Raw genomic sequence first — 16,326 nt, 5'->3', positions numbered from 1 at the left:
AACTAGAAGCTGGTTTTATGGGGAAAAAACCCAACAATAAAATAGATGACTTATTGGTTAATTTGATTTAGAAAAGGAAAGAAGAAAACCAAATTATCAGTGTCAAAAATGAAAGTATCACCAATGAAGCACAAATTAAAACAATTATTAGGAGCTATTTTGTCCAATTATATGCCAATAAATCTGATAATCTAAGTGAAATGGATGAATATATACAAAAATATAAATGTAAGAAATAAAGTGTTGGATCTGTAGAATAAATTAGGTACGCAATACATGGTAGTAAATGACCATTATAATTTAGTCTTTGATAAACCCAAAGATCCAAGCTCTTGGACAAAAACCCATTATTTTTACAATAGCTGTTGGTGAAACTGGAAAGCAGTTTGGGGGAAGCTAGGTATCTTACACCATATAACAAGATATAGTCAAAATAGTATATGAATTAGACATAAAGGTGATTCCACAAACATATTAGAAAAGCATGGAATTAAGTTTACCTTTCAGATCTATGGATTTGGGAAGAATTTAGTACCTAAAAAGATTTATACAGAACATTATGAGTGGTCAAATGGATAATTTTCTTTATATAAAATTAAAAAGGTTTTGCACAAAAAAAGCAACACAACCAAAATTAGAAGGAAAGAACAAAACTGGGAAAAATTATAACAGGTATTCCTGATAAAGGCCTCGTTTCTCAAATATGTAGAGAACTAATTCAAAGAATACAAGTCATTACCCAACTGACAGATGGTCAAAGGATATGAACAGGCAGTTTTCTGAAGAAGAAATCAAAACTACCTATAGTAATATGAAAAAAATTATCTAAATCACTCTTAATTAGAGAAATGCAAAATGAAACAACTCTGAGATATCACCTCACACCTGTCAGGTTGGCTAATATGACGAAAAAGGAAAATGATACACATTTAAAAGATCAGTAATCCATTATTAAATAAATAATTTATTTAATTTTCTAGCAAAGGATTCCTGCCAAACTCTTTATGAAACAAATATGATGCTGATACCTAAACCAGGAAGAACAAAAACAGAGAAAGAAAATTATAGACCAATTTCATTAATGACTATGGATGCAAAAATCCTAAATGAAATACTAGCACAATATATCAGAAAGATTATGCATGGTAACTAAGTGAAATTTATACAAGGAACGGAAGGATGGTTTAACATAAGAAAAAAATATTAACCTAATTAATAATATCAATAACCAAGATAACAAAAATCATATGGTCATATAAATAGATGCAGAAAAAGCTTTTGACAAAATAAAACATTATTTCCTCTTGGAAATACTTGAATGCATAGGTATAAGTGTATTTTTCCTTAAATTGATAAGAAGCATGTACCTAAAACCATTATTTGTAATAAGCATAAGCTAGAAGCTTTCCCAACAAGTTTAGGAGTGAAAAAAGCATGCTCAATGAGGTAATAAAATATGATGATATACTTGGAAAATCCCAAAGACTCAACTAAAAGTTATTGGAAACAATTTAGTAGCAGGATATAAAATAAACCCACATAAATCATCAGCATTTTTATGCATCACCAATAAAAACCCAGAAGAAGAGATAGTAAGAGATACCCTGTTTAAAATAACTGTGGCCATTACAAAGTACCTAGGAATATACTTGCCAACATAAACCCATAAACTTCATGAGCTAATTGTAAAACAATTATTATATAAATAAAGTCATATGTAAATAATTGGAGAAATATTAATTGTTCATCAGAGAGTGGAGTCAATATAATAAAAATGAAAATTCTACATAAATTAATCTACATGTTCAATGCAATCCCAATGAAATTATTAAAAATTATTTTATTGAACTAGAAAAAATAAATTCATTTCGAAGAATAAAATGTCCATTTCAAAGAATGTAATAAAAATGTAAAGGAAGGAGGCTTAACAATAGCAGATTTTAAACCATATTGTAAGTCAATAATTATCAAAACTACCTGGTACTGGCTGAGAAGGAGAAAGGTGGATGAGTGGATTAGAGAATACATAGATTTCATAGTCTACATAGAATATACAGTTGTAAATGATTATAGTAACCTTTTTGTTTGATAAATGTAAAGATTTAAGCTTTTGGGAGAAGAAAACACAATTTGGTAAAAATTGTTGGGAAAACTGTAAAGCAGTCTGGAAGAAATTGGGTACAGACCAATGTCTTACACCATTTACCAAGATACAGTAAAAATGGATAAATGGCTTAGATCTAAAAGGAGATATAAGAAAATTAGAAGAACACAGAATGTATTACCTATCTGAATTATGGATTTATGAAAAAAAGGAAGAGATAGAGAGCGCTGTGAGATTTAAAATAGATTATTTTGATTATATTAAATTAAATTTTTTCATACAAATAAACCAATGTAGCAAAGATTAGAAGGAAAGCAAAAAATTGGGGAAAAATTTTTAGAGATGGCTTCTAGGATAAAGGTCTCATATCTCAAATATACAGAGAATTCTGTCAAATTTGTAAGAAGATCAATTATTCCCCAACTGATAAGTAGTCAAAGGGTATGGACAGGAAATTGTTTGATGAAGAAATCAAAACTATGTATGGTCAGTCATATGAAAAAATACTTTAAATCCTAATTTCTCAGAGAAATGCTAATTAAAACAATTTTGAGATGTCATCTCACACCTATAAGACTGGTTAAAATGAAAGGAGAAAATAACAAATGTTAGAAGGGATATGGAAAAATTCAGGCACTAATACACTACTGGAACTGTGAACTGATCCATTGGAGAGCAATCTGAAATTATGCCCAAAGAGTTATAAAACTGTGTATATCCTTTGACCTAACAATACTACTAGTAGGTCTTTTCCCCAAGGAGATGAAGGAAAAAGGAAAAGAGCCTATATATTCTAAAATATTTATGCAACTCCTTTTGGTAGTATAGAACTAGAAATTGAGGGGATGTCCTTCAATTGGGGAATGGCTAAACAAGTTGTTATATATGACTCTGATGAATACTACACAGCTGAAAAAAAAAGATGAGGAGTTGATTTTGGAAAATTATAGAAAAACTTGTGTAAAATAATGAAAAGTGAAGTGAGTAGAAGCAAAGGAATGTTGTATACAGTAACAGCAATATTTTTAATAATAACTATGAACAACTAAGTTATTCTGAGTACTATAAATTCTCAAATTAACTATGAAGGATCTATGAAGCAAGATATTATCCATCCACCTCTAGATAAAGAACTCACAAATAGAATTATACGTAGTATGATTTTACATACATTTGTAAATCTTTGTCAAAAAGTAGTCTTCTCTAGTGCAAGATGAGGATGGAGGGAGATAGTTTGGAACTTAAAATATAACAAAATTTTTTTTTTTAAATCCAAGGACAAAAATAAATTTGTGGCAAAAAATCATTGAGATTCTCTCTGTTGTCCTTCGGGTCCTTCTTTGGGAAAGCTCCAGCATTTTTAGACTGAGGATTTAGACATATGTCTTCCTCTGTCTAATCCAAGCTATTCATTTCAATCTATACCTCTTGTACAATTTAAAACAGGCCTGGAATATATAAAAATTATTAAAAATAACTTAGTTTTTAAAAAGTTTCAATAAGCAAATCAAAAATGTAAACAATTACATAAGTTGTGAATTTAACATAGACTCTCCCTGTAGAGGAAAAGATGGACAAAATTATGGAAGAGGAGGAAAAGTTCAATACCAATTGTACAATTGTTACTACTTGTGGCCTCAAGATTTCCCACTCTCTGTGATAGGTAGAGAAAACTTTCATTGACCTCTCAGTAGTTACTCTCTTGACTGAACCTCCACACCATTTCCTTGATTGAATTATGTGTGATCATTTCCTGATCTGGTATGTTAATACACATACTTCCAGAAGAATCTTTTTCTCTTTGGGAAAAAAAAAACAGTACTGTGTGGTTGCTTCAACAATTCCCAGAATTCACACAGTTATATGTCAGAGCTGTTCTCTGTCTACAGAGAAATCAATTTGAATACTTATTTGATTATGCCTGCATTCTACTAAACCTATTAAGACATCTCTGCTTTACATACAAAGTACCTGTAGAAGAAAATTTTATTTTTTAACATTTTTTATGTCATGATATAGTCTTATTATGTGGGAACTTGTCTTGAACCATTATAAAATTCAAGTTTGGTTAAATCAAGAACTACTCTTTGAAGGACTTCATTTTGAATTTCTCTTAAAAATTCATCTGTCATCATACCACAAATCCTAAACTTGTATATTTGAGACAGATGGTATAGCTCTGAAATATGAGGAATGATTAATTGAAATGATTCAGAATTCTATGTGTAGAAATTAAGTTTCTTTGGGGAACCTATACCTCCCCCTCTCTGAATTAGACATGTCTAACCACAAAGTAAACAAGAAAGAAATTAAGGAGGTGAATAGCATTTTAGAAAAGTTAGATATGGTAGACCTCTGCAGAAAATTGAATGGGGATGGAAAGGAATACACTTTTTTTCTCGGTGGCACATGGCACTTGTACAAAAATAGACTATGTAGTAGGTCATAAAAGCCTCACAATCCAAAGCAGAAAGGCAGAAATATTAAATGCATCCTTTTCAGATCATGATGTAATAAAAATTGCATGTAATAAAGGTCCATGGAAAAATAGGCTAAAAATTAATTGGAAACTAAATAATCGAATCCCAAAGAATGAGTGGGTCAAACAACAAATCATAGAAACAATCAATAACTTCATTCAAGAGAATGACAATAATGAGAGAACATACTAAAACTTATGGGATGCAGTGAAAGGAATTCTTAGGTGAAGTTTTATATCTCTAAATGTTTCCGTGAATAAAATAGAGAAAAAGGAGATCAATGAATTGGACATGCAACTAAAAAAAAAACCTAAAAAAGAACAAATTAAAAATCCCCAGTGCCGCATTAGAAATACTGAAAACCAAAGAGAGAATAATAAAATTGAAATTAAGAAAACTAGGGAACTAATAAATAAAACTAAGAGCTGGATTTATGGGAAAAAAACAATGAAATAGATAAACCTCTGGTTAATTTCACTTTTTTAAAAAGAAGAAAACCAAATCACCACTATCAAAAATGAAAAGGGTGAATCCACCACCGAGGAGGAGGAAATTAAAACAATAATTAGGAACTATTTTGTCCAACTGTATGCCAATAAATTTGACAATATTAGTGAAATGGACAAATATTTGCAAAAATATAAATTGCCCCCATTAACAGAAGAGGAAGTAAAATACTTAAATAACTCCATTTCAGAAAAGAAATTGAACAAGCCATCAATGAACTCCCTGGGAAAAAATTTCCAGAGCCAGATGGATTTACAAGTGAATTCTATCAAACATTTAAAGAACAATTAAATCCAATACTGTATAGATTATTTGGGAAAATAGGTGAAGAAGCAGTCCTACCAAATTCTTTTCATGATACAAATATGGTGCTGATACCTAACTGGGAAGAGTTAAAACAGAGAAAGAAAAGTATAGACCAATTTCCCTAATGAATATAAATGCCAAAATTTTAAATAAAATATCAGCAAAGAGATCACAGCAACTATGACCAGGCAGGATTTATAGTAGGAATGCAGGACTGGTTTAATATTATGAAAACTATCAGCATAATTGATCATATCAACAACAAAACTAACAGAAATCATATGATTATCTCAATAGATGCAGAAAAGGCTTTTGACAAAATACAACACCCATTCCTATCAAAAACACTATAGAGAATAGAAATAATGGAGTCTTCCTTAAAATGATAAGTAGCATCTACCTAAAACCTTCAGCAAGCACTATATATAATGCAGATAAGATAGAAACATCTCCAATAAGATAGAGGTGAAACACGGATGTCCATTATCACCACTGTTGTTCAATATGGTACTAGAAATGTTAGCTTTAGCAATTAGAGAAGGAAAAAAAATTGAAGGAACTAGAATAGGCAAAGAAACAAAGCTATCACCCTTTGCAGTTAATATGATGGTATACTTACAGAATCCTAGAGAATCAACTAAAAAAAACTGCTTGAAATAATAAACAATTTTTAGCCAAGTTGCAGGCTATACAATAAACCCACATAAATCATAGGCATTTTTATATATTACCAACAAAGCCCAACAGCAAGAGATAAAAAGAGAAATTCCATTTAAAGTTACTATAGACTTTATAAAATATTTAGGAGTCTAACTGTCAAAACAAACCTAGGAACTATGTGAGCACAATTACAAAACACTTTTCACACAAATAAAGTCCGTTCTAAATAATTGGAAAAACATCAGTTGCTCATGCATAGGCTGAGCTAATATAATAAAAATGACAATTCTACCTAAACTAATTCACTTATTCAGTGCACTACTAATCAAAGTACTAAAAATTATTTTATAGATCTAGGAAAAATAGTAAGAAGATTCATTTGGAAGAACCAGAGGTCCAGAATATCAAGAGAACTAATGAAAAGAAATACTAGAGAAGGTGGTCTTGCAATTTCAGATCTTAAATTGTATTATAAAACAGCAATCATCAAACCTACTTGGTACTGGCTAAGAAGTAGAGTGGTAGATCAGTGGAATGGGTTAGGTACACAAGACAGCAGTCAATGATTATAGCAATCTACTGTTTGATAAACCCAAAGACTCTAGCTTTTGGGATAAAAACTCACTATTTGAAAAAAAATGCTGGGAAAACTGGAAATGAATATGACAGAAACTAGGCATAGATGAAAATCTTATACCACACACAAACATAAAGTCAAAATGGGTTCATGATTTAGATATAAAGACTGATACTATAAGCAAACTGGGAGAGCAAGGAATAGTTTACCTGGCTGATTTATGGAGAACAGGAGAATTTATGACTAAAGAGGAGATCTCTGTGAATATTATGAAATGCAAAATTGGTTATTTTGATTGTATTAAATTGAAAAGATTTTGCACAAACAAACCCAATGCAACCAAGATCAGGAGGGAAGCAGAAAACTGGGAAAGAAGTTTTACAACTAGTGTCTCTGATAAGGGCTTCATTTCTAAAATACATAGAGAACTAAGTCAAACTTATAAAAATACAAGTCATTCCTCAATTGATAAATGGTCAATGGATATGAACAGGCAATTTTCAGAGGAAGAAATTAAAGGTTTCTATAGTCAAAATCAATAGGAGGAACTACAAGAAAGAGGAAACAAAACAAAACAGAAGGAAAAAGAGCAAATAGTATTTTTCGATCTGCATTCAAACTCCATAATACTTTCTCTGGATGTGGATGGCATTTTTGATGAGTCTTTTGGAGTTGTCTTAGATGCTTGCATTGCTTAGAAGAGCTTAGTCTATCAAAGTCAGTCATTGCACAATATGGCAGTTACCATACACAATGTTCTCCTGGTTCTTCTCGTTTCACTCAACATCAGTTCATATAAGCCTTTCCAGGTTTTTCTGAAATCCACCTGCTCATCATTTCTTATAGCACAATAGTATTCCATTACATTCATATACCACAACTTGTTCAGTCATTTCCCAATTGATGGGCATCCCCTCAATTTCCAATTCTTGGCAACCACAAAAAGAGCTTCTATAAATGTTTTTGTACCTGTGGGTACTTTTCCCATTGTTATGATCTCTTTGGGATACAGACCTAGAAGTGTTATTGCTGAGTCAAAGGATAAGCACAATTTTTATAGCCCTTTGGGCATATTTCCAAATTACTCTCCAGAATGGCTAGATCAGTTTAAAACTCTACCAACAATGTGTTAGTGTTCCAATTTTCCCACATCTTCTCCAACATTTATTATTTTCCTGTTTTGTCATGTTGAACAATCTGATAGGTGTGATGTGGTACCTCAGAGTCGTTTTGATTTGCATTTCTGTAATCAATAGTGATTTAGAGCATTTTTTGTATGACTATAGATAGTTTTAATTTTTTCCTCTGAAAACTGCCTATCTATATCTTTTGACCATTTATTAATTGGAGACTGACTTGTATTGTTATAAATTTGAATCAGTTCTTTATGCATTTTAGAAATGAGGCCTTTATCAGAGACACTGGCTGTAAATATTATTTCCCAGCTTTCTGTTTCCCCTTTGACTTTATCTTGGTGTAAGGTGTAAACTATGCCTAGTTTCTGCCATACCATTCTCCAGTTTTCCCAGCAGTTTTGTTAAATCCCAGAAGCTGGAGTCTTTGGATTTATCAAATAGTAGATTACTGAAGTAATTGACTATTGTGTTTTGCTTATGTAACTATTCCACTGATCCACTACTCTATTTCTTAGCCAATACCAAGTAGTTTTGATGATTGCTGCTTTATAATGTAATTTAAGATCTGGTACAGCTAGGAGGTAGGTTATACTATTATTCCCAAATTACCTGTCTTCAGTTGAAGAAGTTGAGGCAGACAGAGTTTTAGTGACTTGTCAAAAATCACACAGCTATTGTCTAAGGCAGGATTTGAACTCAGGTCTTCCTCATATGCTGGCACTCTATCCACTCTGCCATCTACTTTTCTAGCTAGAAAAATGATCTCCTGGGTCCTTTCCAGCTCTACCAATCTGCAATTCTATGATTTTCTTATCACCATTACAGTTGTAAGATCAATAGTATTGGTAATATGCCTTTTTCTGTATCCTGTATACAGATTGTTTGAGAAGCGCAACAAGACTATATAGTGGATAGTGTGCCAGGCCTGGAGTCAGGAAAATCTGGTCAAAGATACTCTAACTGTGTGACCCTGGGCAAATCACTTAACCCTGTTTGTCTCAGTTTTCTTATCTGCAAAATGAATTGTGGAAGGAAATGGCAAACCATTCCAGTATCTTTGACAAAAAAACTTCAAATGGGGATTGAGAGTTTTATATCCTAATCTCAGATGTGTTGAAACTTGCTCTGTGACCTAGAGTTACATGCCATGGGGCCTATGTAATGTTGTCCAAAACCCTACCTCAACTAACGCAAATGTAATTAGTATAACTGACATCCATACCCTCTTTATATATGAATCTGAGATACTAAAAGGCACCTTCTTTTATTTTCTGACATTATTAGGAAATATTATTCAGCATTTCACAAACATTGCTAGATTCTAAAATGAATATTGCTTTTTAATAATTCATCATTATGTCAGAATTGGCTTCTCTGATAATTTTGTTTACAATATAATAGAAGTTTTGCAAGTTGTGATTACCTTGGTTGTTCTTATTCCTAGATTTGGATGATCCAGTAGTAACTGTTCATCAAAGCATAGGTGAAGCTAAAGAACAATTTTACTATGAGAGGACGGTGTTCCTTCGTTGTGTTGCCAATTCCAATCCACCTGTTCGGTACAGCTGGAGACGTGGCCAGGAAGTCTTACTGCAAGGATCTGATAAAGGAGTTGAAATTTATGAGCCCTTCTTTACCCAGGTAGGACCACAGGCATTATAATTTATCCCCTTTAGAATATTTTCCAAAGCTATTTTTTAAACTTTCACTGTCTTCTTCTGAAACTCAAGTTTCAAAAAAGTGTATTTTTCTCTGCTTTCTGTAAAAAATAAATCTGAGCTAAAAAATAATTAACTAAGGGGCAACTAGGTGATGCAGTGGATAGAGCACTGGCCCTGGAGTCAGGAGGACCTGAGTTCAAATCCTTCCTCAGACACATAACACTCACTAGCTGCGTGACTCTAGGCAAGTCACTTAATCCCAATTGCCTCACATAAAAAAAAATAGCTAATCATAATTAAGCCTTCACATCTCCTCTCTTAAAGGATATTTATATTTAAGGTAGCAAAAATATGATGTGTTTGGTATTCAATTTTTGGAAAATTTTATTTGTCCCATTGTTAAATATCTTTAAATTTGAAAAATGATTAGCATTTCAATAGTATTATTTGTTTATTTTGGAAAGACATTCTCATAAAATACAAAGGCATTTACAAAATTTGGCTTTTCTCATTTTGCAGCAATAAAGGGATGTTACAACAATTATCAATGTTTCCATTTATTAAGTCTCTGACTTCTAGTTTGTGGAACCAGCCTGTTATAACATATTTTTTGGTGAGGTTAATTGTTCAAAAAGGCTCAGTGCTATAAGAAAGGTAGAAAAAAATGATAGTTGTATGATGTGGCTATTGTGAGATAACATTACATTATAGGAGTATTTGATACATAGCATAAAATCAAATGTGAAATAAACAGAATTATACTGCTTTATTTAAAATAAATCTACATAATAATTCACATGAGAAAAATTTAGTTGTTGTCCCTGCTATGATATGATTAACAGTCAATTGATTTAAAGAAATAATATATATGATCAAGGTCAGGAATTATAGAAGACTATGAGGTGGTGCAGTGGATAGAGTGCAGGGCCTGGAATCAGGAAGACTCACTCATCTTGAGTTTGAATCTGATCTCAGACACTTACTAGCTGTGTGACTCTGGGCAAGTCACGTAACCCTGTTTGCCTCAGTTTTCTCCTCTGTAAAAAGACCTAGAAAAGGAAATGGCAAACCTCTCCAATATCTCTGTCAAGAAAACAAATGGGGTCACAAAGAGTAGGACGTGACTGTAAATGACTGAACAACAACATGAGTTGGGATTGAAAATGAGAAATTCAATGTGAGGAAGAAGGTAGGCTGAATTACAACATTCTAAATGGCTTCCAGTATAGGATGGGGCAGGGGTGAAGTTTGGAGAAGGTCCACCTTATGCAGAAGATGACACCAAAGAAATTATGATTGGAAAAAAATGGTCAGGTAGGTAAGTATATGGATCAGAAGGATCTCAGGCTACAAGAGCTACACTTGGATCTTTTAGATGTAAAGAGACCTAGAAAAATGAGTCCAACATGTTGAATAGATCCTCTATATGCAGTCATTAGAAGAGCATGGTTAAGAATCACATAGAATGAATAAGCAGGGATAGGTTGCAAGCTGTGTTACTGATGGCAGAAATTCTCACATGCATGTAATCTCAGATACACTGTAAAATGTGATGAATTTTTGAGCTTGAAATTGGTAGAACTACTTTAATACTGCTATGGCATGGGAAACGGATTGAGGCATAAAAAAATCACAAGCTAATGAAAGCAGAAAGCTCAGTCTTTGGAAAAAGAAACTGTAACCATGTAATAATGAATTACTATATCAGTTAAATTGCATAGCACCATATAAAGGTTGAGGTATGTGGTAGGTCAATATTTTTCTGACACAGCTCCACTTATCCTGACACAGTTTTCTCCCTAAATACAACCCTCGTACAACTTTCTGCAGTCCCAGTTTCCCTAGCAGATTCTCTGGTGAAACTTCTTTCTCTGATTTGCCCCAGTTTCTCCAATATAATTTCCTAGTTTAGGGCCAATAAAGAGCTCAAGCCATGCAGATTCCATCTTTCTCAGACTGAGTGGATTCCTGTGACTATGTGAGCTGCAATATTGTGATGACTGACTGGCCAGATGAGTTACCAGATGGTGAGGGAGGCCATGTCCAGAGAAGATAAGCAGTACAGTATCTTTACTGTCTTAGAGTAAAGTAAACTTCCTTTGTTAAATGTTTAGTGCCTCTTGAGTGCCTCATTTTGTCCCAACATTAAACTTGAACTTAGAGAGCAGAGAGTTCTACTTTTAGAGCCACAAGTATAACAACATATCAAGGGCAGAAGCAGACAAATTTTAGGCAAACATTCCAGTTAAAGCATATGAATATTTAGCTTCTATATACCCAGTGGCAGTTGTATAGTGTGTTCTGTTATAATGTAATGGTAAATGCAGCTTATAAGTTTTTAAGTACTCCATTTCCTCATTATCAGTATCTGTAAATGTATTTCCATGGATCTTAATTTGCTGTGTCATTCTCTTATTGAAAAACATTTGTCAAAATTTTGAAAATTACATTTCCTCTATATTCTTAATAAACATTTAAGGGTTAAAGATGATTGAAGTAATACAATATGATAAGAAGTTTCTGTAATTCAACTTGCCGAATATATTTCTAATGATTTGCCTATGTTCACATGTACTTTGAGCAAACAGTGAGCTACTGTCATCAAAACTGTGAGGACTATGGGCTTTGATGTGGGCTAAACAGAAAAACAAGAAATCCCAGCTCAAGGGAAAACATGTTATTTTTCATTACTTCCCTTTCAGTTAGCACAATGAAATATTGAAATTCTGAATATCTTAAAAAATACTGTGAAAAAGGTTCGTTAATGTGTTTCCATTTCATGGCCCTTCCCTTCCCTAGTATCCCCTTCACTCCCCACCTCAGAATGTCAAGATTTAAAGGTGACATCAAAGAACTTCTCTTATAACTCAAACCTAAAAACATTCACCTCTAATATGTAACTGATATTAATCCAGTGGTGACAACCTTATTTCCCAAATCATACCACCTTGAAGCACTGAAAACTTCCAAACCTTCAGAACTAGCTCTGGAAAAAGCAGTGTGAAAAACATTCTCAAATCTACTGATCCAGAATTAACTTCATTGTTGATATCCTGTCTCACTTCTTCAACTGCCTGTTAGATATCTTGAACTGGATGTCCAGTAGACATCTTAAATTGAACATATCTAAAACTGAACTTGTTACCTTTCAGCCCAAATCTTTCCCCCTCCCAAACTTCTAAACTGTTGACAGCATCAGTGTCTTCCTGATCCTTAGGCTTGTAACTAAGGTGTCAACCTGTATTCTTCATTATCTCTCATCTCCTTATCCAGGTTGTTGCCAAGAATGATCTATTTCTTCTTCTCTCTCTCTGTCTCTCTCTTTTTTTTTTTAGTTTTCAACATTCACTTTTATAAGATTTTGAGTTCCATTTTTTTTTTCTCCCTTCCTATCTTCCCACCCTCCTCCTAAAGACAGAAAGCAATCTGATATAGGCTATACCTGTACAATCATATTAAACATATTTCTGAATTAGTCATGTTGTGAAAAAAAAGAATCAGAACAAAAGAGGAAAATCACAAGAAAGAAATTAAAAGAGAAAATAGTGTGCTTTGATTTGCATTCAGACTCCATAGTTCTTTCTCTGGAGGTGGATAGCATTTTCCATGGTGAGGCTTTTGGAGCTGTCATAGATTATTGTAAGTCTATCAGAGTTGATCCTCACACAAGGTTGTTACTGTGTACAGTTCTCCTGTTCTCTCATTTCACTCAGCATCAGTTCATGTAAGTCTTTCCAGGTTTTTCTAAACTCCACCTGCTCATCATTTCTTATAGCACAACAGTATTCCATTACATTCTTATACCACAACTTGTTCAGTCATTCTTCATTTGATGGGCATCCCCTCAATTCTCAATTCTTTGCCACCACAAAAAGAGCTGCTATAAATATTTTTGTACATGTGGATAATTTTCCATTTTTTATAATCTCTTTGGGATACAGATCTAGTAGTGGTATTGCTGGATCAAAAGGTATGCAGCCCTTTGGGTATAGTTCAAAATTGCTCTCCAGAAAGGTTGGATAAGTTCACAACTCTACCAACAATGCATTAGTGTTCCAATTTTCTCATATCTTACCCAACATTTGTCATTTTCCTATTTTGTCGTAATAGCTAATCTGATAGATGTAAAGTGGCACCTCAGAGTTGTTTTAATTTACATTTCTCTAATCAATAGAGATTTAGAGAATTTTTTTTTCATATGGCTATAGATAGCTTTAATTTCTTCAATTGAAAACTGTCTGTTCATATCCTTTGACCATTTATCAGTTGGGGAATGATTTGTATTCTTACAAATTTGACTCAGTTCTCTATATATTTTAGAAACATAGTCTTTTGTGGCATCTAGGTGGTGAGGTGGATAGAGCACTGGCCCTGGAATCAGGAGGACCTGAGTGTAAATCCAGCCTCAGACACTTAATATTCACTAGCTGTGTGACCCTGGACAAATCACATAACCCCATTGCCTCATTAAAAAAAGAAAGAAAGAAAGAAAGAAAGAAAAAAAGAAAGAAAGAAAAAAAGAGAAATGAGAGGTTTATCAGAAACACTGGCAGTAAAAATTGTTTACCAACTTTTTGCTTTCCTTCTAATCTTCATTGCATTGGTTTTGTTTGTGCAAAACCTTTTTAATTTAATATAACCAAAATTATCCATTTTGCACTTCATAATATTCTCTATCTTTTCTTTGGTCATAAATTCTTCCATTCTCCATAGATCTGACAGGTAAACTATTCCTTGCTCTCTTAATTGCTTATGGTATTACCCATTATGTCTAAGTCAGGTACTCATTTTGACCTTCTCTTGGTATAAGGTATAAGATATTTGGTTTATGCCTAGTTTCTGCCATACAACTTTCTAATTTTCCTGGAAATTTTTTTATCAAATGGTGAATTGTTATCCCAGAAGCTAGTTTTTGGGTTTATCAAACAGTAGGTTACCCTAGTCATTGACTACTGTGTCTTGCGTAACTAACCTATTCTTCTGATCTATGACTATTTTTTGGTAGTACCAAATAGTTTTGATGATTGGTGCTTTAATATAGTTTAGATCTGGTATGGCTAGGCCAACTTGCTTTGCATTTATTTTCTATTAATTCTCTTTTGTTCTTCCAGAAGAATTTTGTTATTATTTTTTCTAGCTCCATAAAATAATTTTTGGTAGTTTGATTGGCATGGCACTGAATAAGTAAATTAATTTATGTAGAATAGTCATTGTTATTATATTAGATCAGCCTACCTATGAGCAACTGATGTTTTTTCAATTATTTAGATCTGACTTTACTTGTGTAAAAAGAGTTTTGTAATTTGTTCATATAATTCCTGAGTTTGTTTCATCAGTAGACTCGATAGAACTTTATAATGTTTACGATTATTTTAAATGGAATTTCTATTTCTATCTTTTGCTGTTGGATTTTGTTAGTAATATATAGAAATGCTAATGATTTATGTGAATTTATTTTGTATTCTGCAAATTTACTAAAGTTGTTTATTAATTCAAGTAGCTTTTTACTCAATTATTTACAATTCTCTAAGTATGTTATCATATCATCTAGGAAGAGTGATAGCTTTGTTTCTTCTTTGCCTATTTTAATACCTAATAATAGACATTGTTGTTTCACTACTTATCTTATTGGAAATGCTTCTAGCTTATCTCCATTGCATATAATGCTTGTTGATGGATTTAGATAGATACCACTTGTCATTTTAAGCAAGACTCCATTTATTCCTATGCTCTCTAGTGTTTTTTTTTAAATAAGAGTGGATGCTATATTTTGTCAAAAGCTTTTTCTGCATCTATTGAGATAATCATATGCTTTCTGTTAATTTTGCTTTTCTTATGGTCAATTATGTTGATAGTTTCCCTAATATTGAACCAGCCGTGCATTTGTGGTATAAATCCTACTTCATCATAATGTAATTATGATAAATTACTGTAATCTGTAACAAGCAAGGCTATTTTTAAAAAAATATCTATTTATTTATTTGGTGAAACTGGATTTGAACTCAGGTCCTCCTCATTCCAGTACTGGACTTGTGCTCTATCCGTTGCACCACCTAGCTGCCCCTCCTTGCTAATATTTTATTTAAAGTTTTTACTTCTATATTCATTAGGGAAATTGGTCTAGAATTTTGTTTCTCTGTTCTTGCCCTTCCTGGTTTAGCTATCAGCACCATATTTGTATCATAAAAAAGACTTTAGTAGGACTTCTTCTTTACTTATTTTCCCAAATAATTTATGTACTAATGAAATTCATTGTTCTTTAAATGTTTGATAGAATTCACTTGTAAATCCATCTGGCCCTGGAGATTTTTTCTTAGAGAGTTCATTGATGACTTATTCAATTTCTTTTTCTGAAATGGGATTATTTTAGTTTTTTATTTCCTCTTCCCTTTACCTGGGCAATTTATATTCTGGTAAATATTGATCATTTCACTAAAGATTGTCAAATTTATTGGCACACAGTTTGGCAAAATAGCTCCTAATTATTGTTTTAGTTTCTTCCTCATTGGTGGTGAATTCACCCTTTTCATTTTTGATATTGGTAATTTCGTTTTCTTCTTTCTTTTTTTGAAAATCAAATTAAATGAAAGTTAATCTATTTATTGGTCTTTTCATAAAACCATATCTTAGTTTTATTTATTAGTTCAATAGATTTCTTCTTTTCAAATTTATTAATTTCTCCTTTGGTTTTCAGAATTTCTAATTTGGTACTGAATTGAGAATTTTTAATTTGTTCTTTTTCTAGATTTTTTAGTTACATGCCCAATTCATTGATCTCCTCTTTCTCTAGTTTATTCATGTAAGAATTTAGAGAGATAAAACTTCCCCAAAGAACTGCCTTTGCTGCATCCTATAGGTTTTGGTATGTTGTCTCATTATTATCATTCTCTTGAAT

The 16,326-nt window shown here is 32.5% G+C and overlaps 1 protein-coding gene across 1 annotated transcript in view; it reads left to right on the top strand.

Moving 5' to 3' along the window:
* MDGA2 (MAM domain containing glycosylphosphatidylinositol anchor 2) overlaps positions 1 to 16,326 on the top strand; it is a 754,553-nt gene that overhangs the window by 215,016 nt on the left and 523,211 nt on the right. Inside the window, exon 4 of the mRNA XM_021004762.2 lies at positions 9,215 to 9,411. Within this exon, the coding sequence (XP_020860421.1) occupies positions 9,215 to 9,411 (197 nt within the window). The remainder of the gene's footprint in view (positions 1 to 9,214; positions 9,412 to 16,326) is intronic.

Source organism: Phascolarctos cinereus, unplaced genomic scaffold (genome assembly GCF_003287225.1).
Source record: "Phascolarctos cinereus isolate Bilbo 61053 unplaced genomic scaffold, phaCin_HiC Scaffold_3;HRSCAF=262, whole genome shotgun sequence".
NCBI lineage: Eukaryota > Metazoa > Chordata > Mammalia > Diprotodontia > Phascolarctidae > Phascolarctos > Phascolarctos cinereus.
This window is presented reverse-complemented; position numbering and strand designations above follow the sequence as displayed.